Source organism: Bombina bombina, chromosome 6, assembly GCF_027579735.1.
Source record: "Bombina bombina isolate aBomBom1 chromosome 6, aBomBom1.pri, whole genome shotgun sequence".
In the NCBI taxonomy this organism is placed as follows: Eukaryota; Metazoa; Chordata; class Amphibia; order Anura; family Bombinatoridae; genus Bombina; species Bombina bombina.
Window position 1 is genome coordinate 74,452,767 of NC_069504.1, and position 20,982 is coordinate 74,473,748.

The window sequence follows — 20,982 nt, forward strand, 5'->3', positions numbered from 1 at the left end:
CTGCGTTTTTTCTATGATCTTAGCAGACGTAACTAAGATCCAGTTGCTGTTCTCACACATTCCGAGGAGTAAGGTACTTCAGAGGGGGAATGGCGTGCAGGTTTTCCTGCAAATAAGGTATGTGCAGTAAAATATTTTTCTAAGGAATGGAATTGACTAAGAAAATACTGCTGATACCGAAGTAATGTAAGTACAGCCTTTAAATGCAGTGAAAGCGACTGGTACCAGGCTGATTGATAGAGATATATGCTAAGGTATGTGCAGTAATATATTTTTCTAAGGAATGGAATTGACTAAGAAAATACTGCTGATACCGAAGTAATGTAAGTAAAGCCTTAAATGCAGTGATAGCGACTGGATCAGGCTTATTAATAGACATACATACTCTTATAAGAATGTGTTTTAAAACGTTTGCTGGCATGTTTAATCGTTTTTTAACATATGTTTGGTGATAAAACTTATTGGGGCCTAATTTTTCCACATGGCTGGCTTAAATTTTGCATAGAAACAGTTATAGGGAAGGTAATCCACAGCTCAGCTGTGGCAGTTTTGTTGTGTCTGTTTAAAAAAAATGTCGTTTTTTTTTTTTTTTATCTGTTTTTTGCATTAAGGGGTTAATCATCCATTTGCAAGTGGGTGCAATGCTCTGTTAACTTATTACATGTACTGTAAAAATTTCGTTTGATTTACTGCCTTTTTTCACTGTTTTTCAAATTTTGACAAAATTTGTTTCTCTTAAAGGCACAGTAACGTTTGTTATATTTGCTTGTTAACTTGATTTAAAGTGTTTTCCAAGCTTACTAGTCTCTTTATTAGTTCTAACATGTCTAACATAGAGGAGGCTCTGTGTTTATTATGTTTAAAGCCATGGTGGAACCCCATTTTAGAATGTGTACCAGATGTACTGATTTCATGTTAAACAATAAAGATCATTTTTTGTATTTAAAAACATTATCACCAGAGGATTCTGTCGAGGGGGAAGTTATGCCGACTAACTCTCCCCACGTGTCAGACCCTTTGACTCCCGCTTTAGGGACTCACGCTCAAATGGCGCCAAGTACATCAAGGGCACCCATAGCGTTTATTTTACCAGAGGATTCTGTCGAGGGGGAAGTTATGCCGACTAACTCTCCCCACGTGTCAGACCCTTTGACTCCCGCTCCAGGGACTCACGCTCAAATGGCGCCAAGTATATCAATGGCGCCCATAGCGTTTATTTTACAAGACATGGCAAAGGTTGTGTATAATACACTGGCAGCAGTATTAGTCAGACTACCTGAAATTAAAGGAAAGCAAAACAGCTCTGGGGGTAGATACAGAGCATACAGACGCTTTAAGAACCATGTCTGATACTACCTCACAATATGCTTAGTCTGTGGGTGATATTTGTGACTCAGGGAAGATGATTTAACCTGATTCTGATATTTCTACATTTAAAATTTATGCTTGAGAACCTCCACTTGTTGCTCAGGGAGGCTTTAGCTGCTCTGAATGAATGTGTACAATCGCAGTGCCAGAGAAATTGTGTAGACTGGATAAATAATATGCAGTGCCGGTGTGTACTTATGTTTTTCCAATACCTAAAGAGGTTTACTAAAATTTTTCATAAGGAATGGGATAGACCAGGTGTGCCGTTCTCTTCCCCTCCTATTTTTTAGAAGAATGTTTTCTAATAGTTGCCACCACACGGGACTTATGGCAGACAGTTCCTAAGGTGGAGAGAAGAGTTTCTACTCTAGCTAAGCGTACCACTACCTCTGGCGAGGACTGTTGTGCTTTTTTAGATCCAATGGATAAAAAATGTTTATTCAACAAGGTTTTATCCTGCAGCCCCTTGCACGCATTGCTCCTGTCACTGCTGCTGCGGCGTTCTGGTTTGAGTCTCTTGATGAGGCTTTACAGGCTCCATTGGATGAATATATTTGACAAGCTTAGAGCACTTAAGCTAGCCAATTCCTATGTTTTCTGATGCCTTTGTTCCTTTGACTAGACTAACGGCTAAGAATTCTGTTTTTTACTATACTGGCGCGGAGAGCGCTATGGCTTATATCATGGTCAGCTGTCGTGACTTTAATAAATAAGCTACTTAACTTCCCTTCAAGGGGCAGACCCTATTCAGGCCTAGTTTGAAGGAGATTATTACTTATATCACTGGAGGAAAAGATCATGCCCTTCCTCAGGACAGGTCCAAATCAAGGGACAAAAAAGGCCTAATTTTCGTGCCTTTCGAAAATTCAAGGCAGGTGTGGCATCAACTTCCTCTAAGGCAAAATAAGAGGGAACTTTTGCTCAGTCCAAGGCGGTCTGGAGACAACCGGACCTGGAACAAAGATAAGCAGGTCAAGGAGCCTGCTGCTGCCTCTAAAACAGCATGAGGAACGGACCCCTATCTGGTAACGGATCCTATAGGGGGCAGACTTCATTCTTCGCCCAGGCGTGGGCAAGAGATGCCCAGGATCCCTGGGCATTGGAAATTATACCCCAGAGATATCTTCTGGATTTCAAAGCTTTCCCCCCCAAAAAAGGGGAGTTTTTGCCTTTCACATTTATCTGCAAACCAGATAAAGAAAGAGACATTCTTGCATTGTGTACGTGACCCATTCAGTTCCAATAGAGGAACAGGGACACAGTTTTCCTCAAATCAGTTTGTGGTTCCCAAGGAAAGGAAACCTTCAGACCTATTTTGGATCTAAAAGATCTTAAACAAATTCTTTAGAATTCTATCATTTAAGATGGAAACTATTCGTACCATCTTAACTATGATCCAGGAGAGTCAATAGAGGACTACAATGGATTTGAAGGATGCTTATCCTCACATTACGATGCATAAAGATCACCATCGGTTTTTCAGGTTTGCCTTTCTAGACAGGCATTACCAGTTTGTAGCTCTTTCCTTTGGGTTAACTACAGCCCCTAGAATCTTTATGGAGGTTCTGGGGTCACTTTGGCGGTCCTTAGGCCGCGGGGCATAGAAGTGGCCCCTTATTTAGACGACATCCTGATACAGGCATCAAACATCCAAGTTGCCAAGTCTCATACGGACGTAGTACTGGCATTTCTGAGATCGCATGGGTGGAAAGTGAACAAGGAAAGAGTTCTCTATCCCCAATATCAAGGGTTTCCCTCCTAGGGATTCTGATAGATTTTGTAGAAATTAAAATTTACCTGACGGAGTCCAGGTTGTCAAAGTTTCTAAATTTCTGCCGTGTTCTTCATTCCATCCGCGCCCTTTGGTGGCTCAGTACATGAATGTAATCGGCTTAATGGTAGCGGCAAGGGACATAGTACCGTTTGCACGCCTACATTTCAGACCACTGCAACTATGCATTCTCAGCCAGAGGAACGGGGATTACACAGATTTGTTCTCCTGTTAAATCCGGACCAAGAAACTAGAGATTCTCTTCTCTGGTGACTATCTCGGGTCCATCTGTCCAAGGGTATGACCTTCAGCAGGTTAGTTGTATGTACAACTAATGATTAGTCTTATATTGAACACCTGTTGCTGCAGCTTTGGTCCAAGCTAAACACACAAATGAAGCATTGTATGACACACAATTTGAATTTTAAGTCCTGTTCCTTATTGGACAGAGTAAAGTTGCTGAGTTTTGATTGGACCCAATATGCATTTAACAGGTGAACAGTTAACCCTTCACTATCCCTGACGAAGTGCTGTACCAGCACGAAACATGTTGGTCTGTTAGATATAGAGCTTTTGGGCTGACTAGCTTACTGGCTGTGACACTGCAAAGTTTGTTTCTGTGATACTTACACAGTATACTTTTTACGGATACTAATAAAGGATATACTTTTAAACCTCTTTTTCTCGATCCATTGACTGCTGGAACCTTTTCACCTGTGTGGAAGTATTTTGATTGTATGACCTTCCGCAGGTCAGATGGGACAATTGTTACAACAGATGCCAGCCTTTTAGGTTGGGATACAGTCTGGAACTCCCTGAAGGCTCAGGGATAGTGGACTCAGGAGGAGACCCTCCTTCTAATGAATATTCTGGAACTGGGAGCGATATTCCATGCTCTTCAGACTTGGCCTCAGTTAGCAACTCTGAGGTACATCATATTTCAGTCGGACAATATCACGACTGTGGCTTACATCAACCATCAAGGGGGAACAGAAGTTCCCTAGCAATGTTAGAAGTCTTAAAATAATTCACTGGACAGAGACTCACTCTTGTCTAAAAGCTATCCCTATCCCAGGTGTTGAGAACTGGGAGGCAGATTTTCTAAGTCGTCAGACTTTTCATCCGGGGGAGTGGGAATTCCCTCCGGAGGGGTTTGCACAAGATCAAGCAGGAGAGTGCTTTGGTGCTTTTGACAGCGCCTGCGTGGCCACGCAGGACCTGGTATGCAGATCTGGTGGACATGTCATCCTTTCCACCACGGTCTCTGCTTCTGAGACAGGACCCTCTACCTCAGGGTCTTTTCAACCATCTAAATATAACTAATCTGAGATGGACTGCCTGGAGACAGAACGCTTGATGTTATCAAAGCATGGCTTCTCCGAGTCAGTAATTGATACCTTAATACAGGCATAAAAGCCTGTCTCTAGGAAAATTTAACATAAGATATGGTGTAAATATCTTATTGTTATGAATCCAAGGGTTACTCATGGAGTAAAGTCTGGATTCCCAGGATATTATCTTTTCTCCAAGATGATTTTGAGAAAAGGGTTGTCAGCTAGTTCTTTAAAAGGACAGATTTCTACTCTGTCTATTCTTTTGCACAAGCGTCTGGCAGGTATTCTAGACGTTCAGGCATTTGGTCAGGCTTTGGTTAGAACCAAGCCTGTGGTTAAAAATGTTGCTCCGCCATGGAGCTTAAAGCTGGTTCTTAAGGTTCTTCAAGGAGTTCCATTTGAACCTTTTCATTCCATAGATATCAAACTTCTATCTTGGAAAGTTCCTTTTTGGTAGCTATTTCCTCGGCTCATAGAGTCTCCGAGTTATCTGCGTTGCAATGTGATTTTCCTTATCTGGTTCTCCGTACGGATAAGGTAGTCCTGTGTACCAACCTGGGTTTTTACCTAAGGTGGTATCTAACAAGAATATCACTCAAGAGATTGTTGTTCCATTCTTGTATCCTAATCCTTCTTCAAAGAAGGAACGTCTATTACACAATTTGGACGTGGTTCGTGTTTTAAAGTTTTACTTACAAGCTACTACAGATTTTCATCAAACATTCACATTGTTTGTTGTCTATTCTGGACAGAGGAGAGGTCAAAGGACTTCAGCAACCTCTCTGTCTTTTTGGTTAAAAAGCATAATTCATTTAGCTTATTAGACTGCTGGACAGCAGCCTCCTGAAGGGATTACAGCTCATTCTACTAGAGCTGTGGTTTTCACTTGGGCCTTTTTTAAATGTGGCTTCTGTTGAACAGATTACAAGACGGAGTCTTGGTCTGCGTTTCATACTTTTTCAAATTTAACAAATTTGATACCTTGCTTCTTCGGAGGCTATTTTTGGGAGAAAGGGTTTTTTACAGGCAGTGGTAACTTCCGTTTAAGTACCTGCCTTGTCCCTCCCATCATCCGTGTACTTTAGCTTTGGTATTGGTATCCCATAAGTAATGGATGATCCGTGGACTGGATACACTTAACAAGAGAAAACATAATTTATGCTTACCTGATAAATTTATTTCTCTTGTAGTGTATCCAGTCCACGGCCCGCCCTGTCACTTTAAGGCAGGTAATTTTTCCATTAAAAAACAGTCACCACTGCACCCTATGGTTTTCCTTTCTCTGCATGTTTTCGGTCGAATGACTGGTAATGGCAGTTAGGGGAGGAGCTATATAGCAGCTTTGCTGTGGGTGGACTCTTGCAACTTCCTGTTGGGAAGGAGAATATATCCCATAAGTAATGGATGATCCGTGGACTGGATACACTACAAGAGAAATAAATTTATCAGGTAAGCATAAATTATGTTTTTATACTCTGCAGCTTGTATAACATATAAATTGGAAACACATTAATGAAAAATTATTTTACAACGCATTATGCCTTTAATACCTTTATAGAATATTCATGGTGTGTACGCACGTGCACTAAAAACACTTAACAGACTCTCTCATGTTCATAACTAACCTTTTCAGTAGTGACCTTTGAGAGGTCTTTATAAAGCAATTTTCTAATATATTCTTGCAGTGGGGGGCGCTTTTTTCGCACAGTTTTTTCAGCCGGGGGTGGGTTGCAGTAGTAGTAGGCGTTCTCCACCATTGTGACATAACGTGCATCCAAGTGCATTGCTTGCTTCTTGCGCATCATTTGCTCCTAAATGGGAAAATACCATGTCAGTAAATCATGCAGGTATAAGGCAAGGGGAGTGAACAGCCTCATTTTAAAGAATGCAGGAGAGAGATTTAAAAAATTGCATTTGACTTAAAAGAAACAAATATGTGTATGTATTAACCCCGCTACACTACGAAAAATCATTTCATAAAACCTGCCTAATCTTGTTTGTGCAAAAGCACAAAAAGCGATCGTGGAGGGGTGGGGGGGTTGGTTTGTGTGTGGGGAAGCTACACTACAGAAAATTTCAACAAATTAAAAAAACAAACCATTTTTTTCTTCTAAACTGGGTACTGGCAGACAGCTGCCAGTACCCAAGATGGCGCCCATGAAGTTAGAGTGGGAGGGGATAGAGCTGTTTGGGGGGGGGATCAGTGAGGTTGGGGGCTTAGGGGGGATAGTACACAGCAGCATATGTAAATATGCTTAAAAAAAAAAATCATTAAAAAAAAATATATATAGCTTTTATTTTAGTACTGGCAGACTTTCTGCCAGTACTTAAGATGGCGGGGACAATTGTGGGGTGGGGGAGGGAAGAGAGCTGTTTGGGAGGGATCAGGGGGTCTGATGTATTAGGTGGGAGGCTGAGCTCTACACTAAATCTAATATTAACCCTGCAAGCTCCCTACAAGCTACCTAATTAACCCCTTCACTGCTTGCCATAATACACGTGTGATGCGCAGCGGCATTTAGCGGCCTTCTAAATACCAAAAAGCAACGCCAAAGCCATATATGTCTGCTATTTCTGAACAAAGGGGATCCCAGAGAAGCATTTACAACCATTTTTGCCATAACTGCACAAGCTGTTTGTAAATGATTTCAGTGAGAAACCTAAAATTGTGAAAAATTTTACGTTTTTTTTAATTTGATCGCATTTGGCGGTGAAATGGTGGCATGAAATATACCAAAATGGGCCTAGATCAATACTTGGGGTTGTCTACTACACTACACTAAAGCTAAAATTAACCCTACAAGCTCCCTACATGCTCCCTAATTAACCCCTTCACTGCTGGGCATAATACACGTGTGGTGCGCAGTGGCATTTAGTGGCATTCTAATTACCAAAAAGCAACACCAAAGCCATATAAGTCTGCTATTTCTGAACAAAGGGGATCACAGAGAAGAATTTACAACCATTTGTGCCATAATTGCACAAACTATTTGTAAATAATTTCAGTGAGAAACCTAAAGTTTGTGAAAAAAATTGTGAAAAAGTGAACGATTTTTTTTATTTGATCGCATTTGGCGGTGAAATGGTGGCATGAAATATACCAAAATTGGCCTAGATCAATACTTTGGGTTGTCTACTAAAAAAAAATATATACATGTCAATGGATATTCAGGGATTCCTGAAAGATATTAGTGTTCTAATGTAACTAGCGCTAATTTTGAAAAAAAAGTGGTTTGCAAATAGCAAAGTGCTACTTGTATTTATGGCCCTATAACTTACAAAAAAAGCAAAGAAGATGTAAACATTGGGTATTTCTAAACTCAGGACAAAATTTAGAAACTATTTAGCATGGGTGTTTTTTGGTGGTTGTAGATGTGCAACAGATTTTGGGGGTCAAAGTTAAAAAAAGTGTTTTTTTTTTTCAATTCTTCCTCATATTTTATAATTTTTTTATAGTAAATTATAAGATATGATGAAAATAATGGTATCTTTTGAAAGTCCATTTAATGGCGAGAAAAACGGTATATAATATGTGTGGGTACAGTAAATGAGTAAGAGGAAAATTACAGCTAAACACAAACACCGCAAAAATGTAAAAATAGCCTTGGTCCCAAACGGACAGAAAATGGAAAAGTGCTGCGGTCATTAAGGGGTTAAAGGATTTACACACTGTTGCATGATTTAATATCCCTTTAAAGGGACATGTAACCCATTTTTTTTGTGTCATGATTAATATAGAGACTACAACTTGAAAAAAAAAATCCAATTTACTTCTATAATAATAATTTTTTTCATTTTTCTGTTATTTGTTGAAGAGATATCTAGATAGGTAGCATGCACATGACTGTAGCACTACATGGCAGGAACTAGTGCTGCAATCTAGTGATCTTGCTAATTTATAACATGGTTGCAAAACTGCTGCCATATATTACTGCAGACACGTGCAGACACGTGCACACTCCTGAACATACCTTCCTGCTTTTCAACAAAGGATAACAAAAAAACAAAATGTATGCTTACCTGATAAATTTCTTTCCGGATATGGAGAGTCCACAACATCATTCAATTACTAGTGGGAACATCACTTATGGCCAGCAGGAGGAGGCAAAGAGCAACACAGCAAAGCTGTTAAAAGTCACTCCCCTACCCACAATCCCGTTATTCGACCGAAGGGCAATAGAAAACAGAATTTATGCTTACCTGATAAATTACTTTCTCCAACGGTGTGTCCGGTCCACGGCGTCATCCTTACTTGTGGGATATTCTCTTCCCCAACAGGAAATGGCAAAGAGTCCCAGCAAAGCTGGCCATATAGTCCCTCCTAGGCTCCGCCCACCCCAGTCATTCGACCGACGGACAGGAGGAAATATATATAGGAGAAACCATATGGTACCGTGGTGACTGTAGTTAGAGAAAATAATTCATCAGACCTGATTAAAAAACCAGGGCGGGCCGTGGACCGGACACACCATTGGAGAAAGTAATTTATCAGGTAAGCATAAATTCTGTTTTCTCCAACATTGGTGTGTCCGGTCCACGGCGTCATCCTTACTTGTGGGAACCAATACCAAAGCTTTAGGACACGGATGAAGGGAGGGAGCAAATCAGGTTACCTAAACGGAAGGCACCACAGCTTGCAAAACCTTTCTCCCAAAAATAGCCTCCGAAGAAGCAAAAGTATCAAATTTGTAAAATTTGGCAAAAGTGAAGTGAAGACCAAGTCGCTGCCTTACATATCTGGTCAACAGAAGCCTCGTTCTTGAAGGCCCATGTGGAAGCCACAGCCCTAGTGGAGTGAGCTGTGATTCTTTCAGGAGGCTGCCGTCCGGCAGTCTCATAAGCCAATCGGATGATGCTTTTAAGCCAAAAGGAAAGAGAGGTAGAAGTCGCTTTTTGACCTATCCTTTTACCAGAATAAACAACAAACAAGGAAGATGTTTGTCTGAAATCTTTTGTAGCCTCTAAATAGAATTTTAGAGCACGGACTACGTCCAAATTGTGTAACAAACGTTCCTTCTTTGAAACTGGATTCGGACACAAAGAAGGTACAACTATCTCCTGGTTAATATTTTTGTTAGAAACAAACTTAGGAAGAAAACCAGGCTTAGTACACAAAACCACCTTATCTGCATGGAATACCAGATAGGGCGGAGAACACTGCAGAGCAGATAACTCTGAAACTCTTCTAGCAGAAGAAATTGCAACCAAAAACAAAACTTTCCAAGATAGCAACTTAATATCTATGGAATGTAAAGGTTCAAACGGAACCCCTTGAAGAACTGAAAGAACTAGATTTAGACTCCAGGGGGGAGTCAAAGGTCTGTAAACAGGCTTGATCCTAACCAGAGCCTGAACAAATGCTTGAACATCTGGCACAGCTGCCAGTCTTTTGTGTAGTAAGACAGATAAAGCAGAGATCTGTCCCTTTAGAGAACTTGCAGATAATCCTTTCTCCAAACCTTCTTGTAGAAAGGAGAGAATCTTAGGAATTTTTATCTTATCCCATGGGAATGCTTTGGATTCACACCAACAGATATATTTTTTCCATATTTTATGGTAAATCTTTCTAGTTACCGGTTTTCTGGCCTGAACCAGAGTATCTATCACAGAATCTGAAAACCCACGCTTCGATAGAATCAAGCGTTCAATTTCCAAGCCGTCAGCTGGAGGGAGACCAGATTTGGATGTTCGAATGGACCCTGAACAAGAAGGTCCTGTCTCAAAGGTAGCTTCCATGGTGGAGCCGATGACATATTCACCAGGTCTGCATACCAAGTCCTGCGTGGCCACGCAGGAGCTATCAAGATCACCGAGGCCCTCTCCTGATTGATCCTGGCTACCAGCCTGGGAATGAGAGGAAACGGTGGAAATACATAAGCTAGGTTGAAGGTCCAAGGTGCTACTAGTGCATCTACTAGAGTCGCCTTGGGATCCCTGGATCTGGACCCGTAGCAAGGAACCTTGAAGTTCTGACGAGACGCCATCAGATCCATGTCTGGAATGCCCCATAATTGAGTTATTTGGGCAAAGATCTCCGGATGGAGTTCCCACTCCCCCGGATGGAATGTCTGACGACTCAGAAAATCCGCCTCCCAGTTTTCCACACCTGGGATGTGGATCGCAGACAGGTGGTAGGAGTGATCCTTCGCCCATTGAATTATTTTGGTCACTTCTTTCATCGCCAGGGAACTCCTTGTTCCCCCCTGATGATTGATATACGCAACGGTCGTCATGTTGTCTGATTGGAACCTTATGAATCTGGCCTTTGCTAGTTGAGGCCAAGTCCTGAGAGCATTGAATATCGCTCTGACTTCCAGAATGTTTATCGGGAGAAGAGACTCTTCCCGAGACCATAGACCCTGAGCTTTTAGGGATTCCCAGACCGCGCCCCTGCCCACTAGACTGGCGTCGGTCGTGACAATGACCCACTCTGGTCTGCGGAAGCTCATTCCCTGGGACAGATGGTCCAGGGTCAGCCAACAACGGAGTGAATCTCTGGTCTTCTGATCTACTTGAATCATTGGAGACAAGTCTGTATAGTCCCCATTCCACTGTTTGAGCATGCACAGTTGTAATGGTCTTAGATGAATTCGTGCAAAAGGAACTATGTCCATTGTTGCAACCATCAACCCTACTACTTCCATGCACTGCGCTATGGAAGGACGAGGAACAGAATGAAGCACTTGACAAGAGCTTAGAAGTTTTGACTTTCTGACCTCTGTCAGAAAAATCCTCATTTCTAAGGAATCTATTATTGTTCCCAAGAAGGGAACTCTTGTCGACGGAGACAGAGAACTTTTTTCTATGTTCACCTTCCATCCGTGTGATCTGAGAAAGGAAAGAACTATGTCTGTATGAGCCTTTGCTTTTGACAGGGACGACGCTTGTATTAGAATGTCGTCCAAGTAAGGTACTACTGCAATGCCCCTCGGTCTTAGAACCGCTAGAAGGGACCCTAGCACCTTTGTGAAAATCCTTGGAGCCGTGGCTAACCCGAATGGGAGGGCCACAAACTGGTAATGCTTGTCCAGAAAAGCAAACCTTAGGAACTGATGATGTTCTTTGTGGATAGGAATATGTAGGTACGCATCCTTTAGATCCACGGTAGTCATAAATTGACTTTCCTGGATAGTGGGTAGAATCGTTCGAATGGTTTCCATCTTGAACGATGGTACCCTGAGAAATTTGTTTAGGATCTTCAAATCCAAAATTGGTCTGAAAGTTCCCTCTTTTTTGGGAACTACGAACAGATTGGAATAAAATCCCATTCCTTGTTCCTTTATTGGAACTGGGTGTATCACTCCCATCTTTAACAGGTCTTCTACACAAAGTAAGAATGCCTGTCTCTTTATTTGGTTTGAGGATAAGTGAGACATGTGGAACCTTCCCCTTGGGGGTAGTTCCTTGAATTCCAGGAGATAACCCTGAGAAACTATTTCTAGCGCCCAGGGATCCTGAACATCTCTTGCCCAAGCCTGAGCAAAGAGAGAGAGTCTGCCCCCCACTAGATCCGGTCCCGGATCGGGGGCTACTCCTTCATGCTGTTTTGTTAGCAGCGGCAGATTTCTTGGCCTGCTTACCCTTGTTCCAGCCTTGCATCGGTTTCCAGGCTGGTTTGGGTTGTGAGGCATTACCCTCTTGCTTAGAGGATGCAGAATTAGAGGCCGGTCCGTTCCTGAAATTGCGAAAGGAACGAAAATTAGACTTATTTTTAGCCTTGAAAGACCTATCTTGTGGAAGGGCGTGGCCCTTTCCCCCAGTGATGTCTGAAATAATCTCTTTCAATTCTGGTCCAAATAGAGTTTTACCTTTGAAAGGAATGTTAAGTAATTTTGTCTTGGATGACACATCCGCTGACCAAGACTTTAGCCAAAGCGCTCTGCGCGCCACGATAGCAAACCCTGAATTTTTCGCCGCTAATCTAGCTAATTGCAAAGCGGCATCTAAAATAACATAATTTATGCTTACCTGATAAATTCCTTTCTTCTGTAGTGTGATCAGTCCACGGGTCATCATTACTTCTGGGATATTACTCCTCCCCAACAGGAAGTGCAAGAGGATTCACCCAGCAGAGCTGCACATAGCTCCTCCCCTCTACGTCACTCCCAGTCATTCGACCAAGGACCAACGAGAAAGGAAAAGCCAAGGGTGAAGTGGTGACTGGAGTATAAATTAAAAAATATTTACCTGCCTTAAAAACAGGGCGGGCCGTGGACTGATCACACTACAGAAGAAAGGAATTTATCAGGTAAGCATAAATTATGTTTTCTTCTGTTAAGTGTGATCAGTCCACGGGTCATCATTACTTCTGGGATACCAATACCAAAGCAAAAGTACACGGATGACGGGAGGGATAGGCAGGCTCTTTATACAGAAGGAACCACTGCCTGAAGAACCTTTCTCCCAAAAATAGCCTCCGATGAAGCAAAAGTGTCAAATTTGTAAAATTTGGAAAAAGTATGAAGCGAAGACCAAGTTGCAGCCTTGCAAATCTGTTCAACAGAGGCCTCATTCTTGAAGGCCCAAGTGGAAGCCACAGCTCTAGTAGAATGAGCTGTAATTCTTTCAGGAGGCTGCTGTCCAGCAGTCTCATAAGCTAAACGAATTATGCTACGAAGCCAAAAAGAAAGAGAGGTAGCGGAAGCTTTTTGACCTCTCCTCTGCCCAGAGTAAATGACAAACAGAGAAGACGTTTGTCGAAATTCCTTAGTTGCCTGTAAGTAAAATTTTAGAGCACGGACTACATCCAGGTTGTGCAGTAGACGTTCCTTCTTTGAAGAAGGATTTGGGCATAAAGAAGGAACAACAATCTCTTGATTGATATTCCTGTTAGTAACTACCTTAGGTAAGAACCAAGGTTTAGTACGCAGGACTACCTTATCCGAATGAAAAATCAAATAAGGAGAATCACAATGTAAGGCTGATAATTCAGAGACTCTTCGAGCCGAGGAAATAGCCATTAAAAATAGAACTTTCCAAGATAACAACTTTATATCAATGGAATGAAGGGGTTCAAACGGAACGCCCTGTAAAACATTAAGAACAAGGTTTAAACTCCATGGTGGAGCAACAGTTTTAAACACAGGCTTAATTCTGGCCAAAGCCTGACAAAAAGCCTGGACGTCAGGAACTTCTGACAGACGTTTGTGTAACAGAATGGACAGAGCTGAGATATGTCCCTTTAATGAACTAGCAGATAAACCCTTTTCTAAACCTTCTTGTAGAAAAGACAATATCCTAGGAATCCTAACCTTACTCCAAGAGTAACCTTTGGATTCACACCAATATAGGTATTTACGCCATATCTTATGGTAAATCTTTCTGGTAACAGGTTTCCTAGCCTGTATTAAGGTATCAATAACTGACTCAGAAAATCCACGTCTTGATAAAATCAAGCGTTCAATTTCCAAGCAGTCAGCTTCAGAGAAGTTAGATTTTGATGTTTGAAGGGACCCTGTATCAGAAGGTCCTGTTTCAGAGGTAGAGACCAAGGTGGACAGGATGACATGTCCACCAGGTCTGCATACCAAGTCCTGCGTGGCCACGCAGGTGCTATTAGAATCACTGATGCTCTCTCTTGTTTGATTCTGGCAATCAATCGAGGAAGCAACGGGAAGGGTGGAAACACGTAAGCCATCCTGAAGTCCCAAGGTGCTGTCAGAGCATCTATCAGGACTGCTCCTGGATCCCTGGATCTGGACCCGTAACGAGGAAGCTTGGCGTTCTGTCGAGACGCCATGAGATCTATCTCTGGTTTGCCCCAACGTCGAAGTATTTGGGCAAAGACCTCCGGATGAATTTCCCACTCCCCCGGATGAAAAGTCTGACGACTTAAGAAATCCGCCTCCCAGTTCTCCACTCCCGGGATGTGGATTGCTGACAGGTGGCAAGAGTGAGACTCTGCCCAGCAAATTATCTTTGATACTTCCATCATAGCTAGGGAGCTTCTTGTCCCTCCCTGATGGTTGATGTAAGCTACAGTCGTGATGTTGTCCGACTGAAACCTGATGAACCCCCGAGTTGTCAACTGAGGCCAAGCCAGGAGGGCATTGAGAACTGCTCTCAATTCCAGAATGTTTATTGGCAGGAGACTCTCCTCCTGACTCCATTGTCCCTGAGCCTTCAGAGAATTCCAGACGGCACCCCAACCTAGAAGGCTGGCGTCTGTTGTTACAATTGTCCAGTCTGGTCTGCTGAATGGCATCCCCCTGGACAGATGTGGCCGAGAAAGCCACCATAGAAGAGAATTTCTGGTCTCTTGATCCAGATTCAGAGAAGGGGATAAGTCTGAGTAATCCCCATTCCACTGACTTAGCATGCACAGTTGCAGTGGTCTGAGGTGTAAGCGTGCAAAGGGTACTATGTCCATTGCCGCTACCATTAAGCCGATTACCTCCATGCATTGAGCCACTGACGGGTGTTGAATGGAATGAAGGGTGCGGCAAGCACTTTGAAGTCTTGTTAGCCTGTCCTCTGTCAGGTAAATCTTCATTTCTACAGAATCTATAAGAGTCCCCAGGAAGGGAACTCTTGTGAGTGGAACGAGTGAACTTTTCTTTTCGTTCACCTTCCATCCATGTGACCTTAGAAATGCCAGCACTAACTCTGTATGAGACTTGGCAGTTTGAAAGCTTGAAGCTTGTATCAGAATGTCGTCTAGGTATGGAGCTACCGAGATTCCCCGCGGTCTTAGTACCGCCAGAAGAGCACCCAGAACCTTTGTGAAGATTCTTGGAGCTGTAGCCAATCCGAATGGAAGAGCCACAAACTGGTAATGCCTGTCTAGGAAGGCAAACCTTAGGTACCGATAATGATCTTTGTGAATCGGTATGTGAAGGTAAGCATCTTTTAAATCTACAGTGGTCATGTATTGACCCTCTTGGATCATAGGTAAAATTGTCCGAATAGTCTCCATCTTGAACGATGGAACTCTTAGGAATTTGTTTAGGATCTTTAAGTCCAGGATTGGTCTGAAAGTTCCCTCTTTTTTGGGAACCACAAACAGATTTGAGTAAAACCCCTGTCCCTGTTCCGATCGTGGAACTGGATGGATTACTCCCATTAACAAGAGCTCTTGTACGCAGCGTAGAAACGCCTCTTTCTTTGTCTGGATTGTTGACAATCTTGACAGATGAAATCTCTCTCTTGGAGGAGAGTATTTGAAGTCCAGAAGGTATCCCTGAGATATTATCTCTAGCGCCCAGGGATCCTGAACATCTCTTGCCCAAGCCTGGGCGAAGAGAGAAAGTCTGCCCCCCACTAGATCCGATCCCGGATCGGGGGCCCTCAATTCATGCTGTTTTAGGGGCAGCAGCAGGTTTCCTAGTCTGCTTGCCCTTGTTCCAGGACTGGTTAGGTTTCCAGCCTTGTCTGTAGCGAGCAACAGCTCCTTCCTGTTTTGGTGCAGAGGAAGTTGATGCTGCTCCTGCTTTGAAATTACGAAAGGAACGAAAATTAGACTGTCTAGTCTTGGCTTTGTCCTGAGGCAGGGCATGGCCTTTACCTCCTGTAATGTCAGCGATAATCTCTTTCAACCCGGGCCCGAATAAGGTCTGCCCTTTGAAAGGTATATTAAGCAATTTAGACTTAGAAGTAACATCAGCTGACCAGGATTTTAGCCACAGCGCCCTGCGTGCCTGAATGGCGAATCCTGAATTCTTCGCCGTAAGTTTAGTAAGATGTACTACGGCCTCCGAAATGAATGAATTAGCTAGTTTAAGGACTCTAAGCCTGTCCGTAATGTCGTCCAGAGTAGCTGAACCAATGTTCTCTTCCAGAGACTCAATCCAGAATGCCGCTGCAGCCGTGATCGGCGCAATGCATGCAAGGGGTTGCAATATAAAACCTTGTTGAACAAACATTTTCTTAAGGTAACCCTCTAACTTTTTATCCATTGGATCTGAAAAAGCACAGCTATCCTCCACCGGGATAGTGGTACGCTTAGCTAAGGTAGAAACTGCTCCCTCCACCTTAGGGACCGTTTGCCATAAGTCCCTTGTGGTGGCGTCTATTGGAAACATTTTTCTAAATATCGGAGGGGGTGAGAACGGCACACCGGGTCTATCCCACTCCTTAGTAACAATTTCAGTAAGTCTCTTAGGTATAGGAAAAACCTCAGTACTCGTCGGTACCGCAAAATATTTATCCAACCTACACATTTTCTCTGGTATTGCAACTGTGTTACAATCATTCAGAGCCGCTAACACCTCCCCTAGTAATACACGGAGGTTTTCCAGTTTAAATTTAAAATTTGAAATATCTGAATCCAGTCTGTTTGGATCAGAACCGTCACCCACAGAATGAAGTTCTCCGTCCTCATGTTCTGCCACCTGTGACGCAGTGTCTGACATGGCCCTAATATTATCAGCGCACTCTGTTCTCACCCCAGAGTGATCACGCTTACCTCTTAGTTCTGGTAATTTAGCCAAAACCTCAGTCATAACAGTAGCCATATCCCGTAATGTGATTTGTAATGGCCGCCCAGATGTACTCGGCGGTACAATATCACGCACCTCCCTCTGAGCGGGAGATGTAGGTACTGACACGTGAGGCGAGTTAGTCGGCATAACTCTCCCCTCGTTGTTTGGTGAAATTTGTTCAATTTGTACAGATTGACTTTTATTTAAAGTAGCATCAATACAGTTAGTACATAAATTTCTATTGGGCTCCACTTTGGCATTGCAACAAATGACACAGGTATCATCCTCTGAATCAGACATGTTTAACACACTAGCAAATAAACTTGCAACTTGGAAATACAATTCAATTAGAATAATATTAAAATGTACTGTGCCTTTAAGAAGCACAGAAGATCTATGACAGTTGAAAATTAATAAATTGAAACAGTTATAGCCTCAATCCTTGTAAACAACACAACTTTAGCAAAGGTTTAATCCCCTTAGCAAAGATAACAAATTCTGAAAGCAGGAAACAAATTACAGAATAAACGTTTTTTTATCTCAGTCAAACTATAATTCTCACAGCTCTGCTGAGAGAAATTACCTCCCTCAAAATAAGTTTTGAAGACCCCTGAGCTCTGTAGAGATGAACCGGATCATGCAGGGAATACAATGAGTTGCTGACTGAAATATTTGATGCATAGAAAAAGCGCCAAAAAACGGCCCCTCCCCCTCACACACAGCAGTGAGGGAGAACAGAAACTGTCAGAAAAACAGATTAAGCAACTGCCAAGTGGAAAAATAGTGCCCAAACATTTATTCACACAGTACCTCAGCAAATGAAAACGATTTTACATTCCAGCAAAAACGTTAAACATAATCTCTAGTTATTAAACAGCTTTATGTATTTCTTACAGTGTAATTCTAGTGAAGTACCATTCCCCAGAATACTGAAGTGTAAAGTATACATACATGACATTATATCGGTATGGCAGGATTTTCTCATCAATTCCATTGTCAGAAAATAAAAACTGCTACATACCTCTATGCAGATTCATCTGCCCGCTGTCCCCTGATCTGAAGTTTACCTCACTCCTCAGATGGCCGAGAACAGCAATATGATCTTAACTACTCCGGCTAAAATCATAGCAAAACTCTGGTAGATTCTTCTTCAAACTCTGCCAGAGCGGTAATAACACACTCCGGTGCTATTTTAAAATAACAAACTTTTGATTGAAGATATAAAACTAAGTATAATCACCATAGTCCTCTCACACATCCTATCTAGTCGTTGGGTGCAAGAGAATGACTGGGAGTGACGTAGAGGGGAGGAGCTATGTGCAGCTCTGCTGGGTGAATCCTCTTGCACTTCCTGTTGGGGAGGAGTAATATCCCAGAAGTAATGATGACCCGTGGACTGATCACACTTAACAGAAGAAAAAAGAGTTAGCCAATTTAAGTGCGTGAACTCTGTCCATAACCTCCTCATATGGAGTCTCTCTACTGAGCGACTTTTCTAGTTCCTCGAACCAGAAGCACGCTGCTGTAGTGACAGGAACAATGCACGAAATTGGTTGTAGAAGGTAACCTTGCTGTACAAAAATCTTTTTAAGCAAACCTTCCAATTTTTTATCCATAGGATCTTTGAAAGCACAACTATCTTCGATAGGAATAGTAGTGCGTTTGTTTAGAGTAGAAACTGCCCCCTCGACCTTAGGGACTGTCTGCCATAAGTCCTTTCTGGGGTCGACCATAGGAAATAATTTCTTAAATATAGGGGGGGGAACAAAAGGTATGCCGGGCTTTTCCCACTCCTTATTTACTATGTCCGCCACCCGCTTGGGTATAGGAAAAGCGTCGGGGTGCACCGGAACCTCTAGGAACTTGTCCATCTTGCATAATTTCTCTGGAATGACCAAGTTGTCGCAATCATCCAGAGTACATAACACTTCCTTAAGCAGTGCGCGGAGATGTTCTAATTTAAATTTAAATGTCACAACATCAGGTTCAGCTTGTTGAGAAATCTTTCCTGAATCTGAGATTTCTCCATCTGACAAAACCTCCCTCATGGCCCCTTCAGATTGGTGTGAGGGTATGACAGAACAATTATCATCAGCGCCCTCCTGCTCTTCAGTGTTTAAAACAGAGCAATCGCGCTTTCTCTGATAAGTAGGCATTTTGGATAAAATATTTGCTATGGAGTTATCCATTACAGCCGTTAATTGTTGCATGGTAATAAGCATTGGAGCACTAGATGTACTAGGGGCCTCCTGCATGGGCAAAACTGGTGTAGACACAGTAGGAGATGATGTAGTATCATGTTTACTCCCTTCATCTGAGGAATCATCTTGGGCAATTTCATTATCTGTGGCAGTACTGTCCTTACTTTGTTCGGACGCTATGGCACAATTATCACATAAATTTAAATGGGGAGACACATGGGCTTTCATACATATAGAACATAGCTTATCTGAAGGTACAGACATGTTAAACAGGCTTAAACTTGTCAACAAAGCACAAAAAAACGTTTTAAAACAAAACCGTTACTGTCTCTTTAAATTTTAAACAGAAAACACTTTATTACTGAATATGTGAGAAAGTATGAAGGAATTGTTCAAAAATTACCAAAATTTCACCACAGTGTCTTAAAGCATTAATAGTATTGCACACCAAATTTCAGAGCTTTAACCCTTAAAATAACGGAACCGGAGCCGTTTGTAAATTTAACCCCTATACAGTCCCAGCTATAGTCTTTGCTGAGACCCAACCAAGCCCAGAGGGGAATACGATACCAATTGACGCCTTCTAGAAGCTTTTCCAGCAATTTTTAGATCCTCACACATGCATCTGCATGCCCTGCTCTCAAAAAACAACTGCGCAGTAATGGCGCGAAAATGAGGCTCAGTCTATAACTAGGAAGGCCCCCTGACTGGAAAAGGTGTCTAACACAGTGCCTGCCGTTTAATAAACGTTCCCAAAGTTTATAAATGCAAATTGTCAGCATAAATATGCATAAAATGCCCAAATAAAGCAATCGATTTAGCCCATAAAAATGTCTACCAGTTTTTAAGCCCATAATAAGCCCTTTATTCTGTTTGTTTGACTAAGAAAATGGCTTACCGGTCCCCATGAGGGGAAATGACAGCCTTCCAGCATTACATGGTCTTGTTAGAAATATGGCTAGTCATACCTTAAGTAGAAAAGTCTGCTAACTGTTTCCCCCAACTGAAGTTACTTCATCTCAACAGTCCTGTGTGGAAACAGCAATCGATTTTAGTTACTGTCTGCTAAAATCATCTTCCTCTCACAAACAGAAATCTTCATCCTTTTCTGTTTCAGAGTAAATAGTACATACCAGCACTATTTTAAAATAACAAACACTTGATAGAAGAATAAAAACTACATTTAAACACCAAAAAACTCTTAACCATCTCCGTGGAGATGTTGCCTGTGCAACGGCAAAGAGAATGACTGGGGTGGGCGGAGCCTAGGAGGGACTATATGGCCAGCTTTGCTGGGACTCTTTGCCATTTCCTGTTGGGGAAGAGAATATCCCACAAGTAAGGATGACGCCGTGGACCGGACACACCAATGTTGGAGAAAAACATAATTTATGCTTACCTGATAAATTTATTTCTCTTGTGATGTATCGAGTCCACGGATTCATCCTTACTTGTGGGATATTCTCCTTCCCTACAGGAAGTGGCAGAGAGAGCACCCACAGCAGAGCCGTCTATATAGCTCCTCCCTTAGCTCCACCCCCCAGTCATTCGACCGAAGGCTAGGAAGAAAAAGGAGAAACTATAGGGTGCAGTGGTGACTGAAAGTTTAAAAATAAAAATATATATGCCCGTCTTAATAAACAAGGCAGGCCGTGGACTCGATACATTACAAGAGAAATAAATTTATCAGGTAAGCATAAAACAGAATTTATGCTTACCTGATAAATTACTTTCTCCAACGGTGTGTCCGGTCCACGGCGTCATCCTTACTTGTGGGATATTCTCTTCCCCAACAGGAAATGGCAAAGAGTCCCAGCAAAGCTGGTCACATGATCCCTCCTAGGCTCCGCCCACCCCAGTCATTCGACCGACGGACAGGAGGAAAAATA

General features: G+C 42.4%; 1 protein-coding gene across 5 annotated transcripts in view; it reads right to left on the reverse strand.

Annotated features, from left to right (window-relative positions):
* The window catches only part of UPF2 (UPF2 regulator of nonsense mediated mRNA decay), a 654,310-nt gene that overhangs the window by 330,947 nt on the left and 302,381 nt on the right, over positions 1-20,982 (reverse strand). For all 5 annotated transcript variants that reach the window (XM_053716468.1, XM_053716466.1, XM_053716467.1 and 2 more), the window contains one exon: positions 6,099-6,284. In XM_053716468.1, coding sequence (XP_053572443.1) covers positions 6,099-6,284 — 186 coding nt within the window. The remainder of the gene's footprint in view (positions 1-6,098; positions 6,285-20,982) is intronic.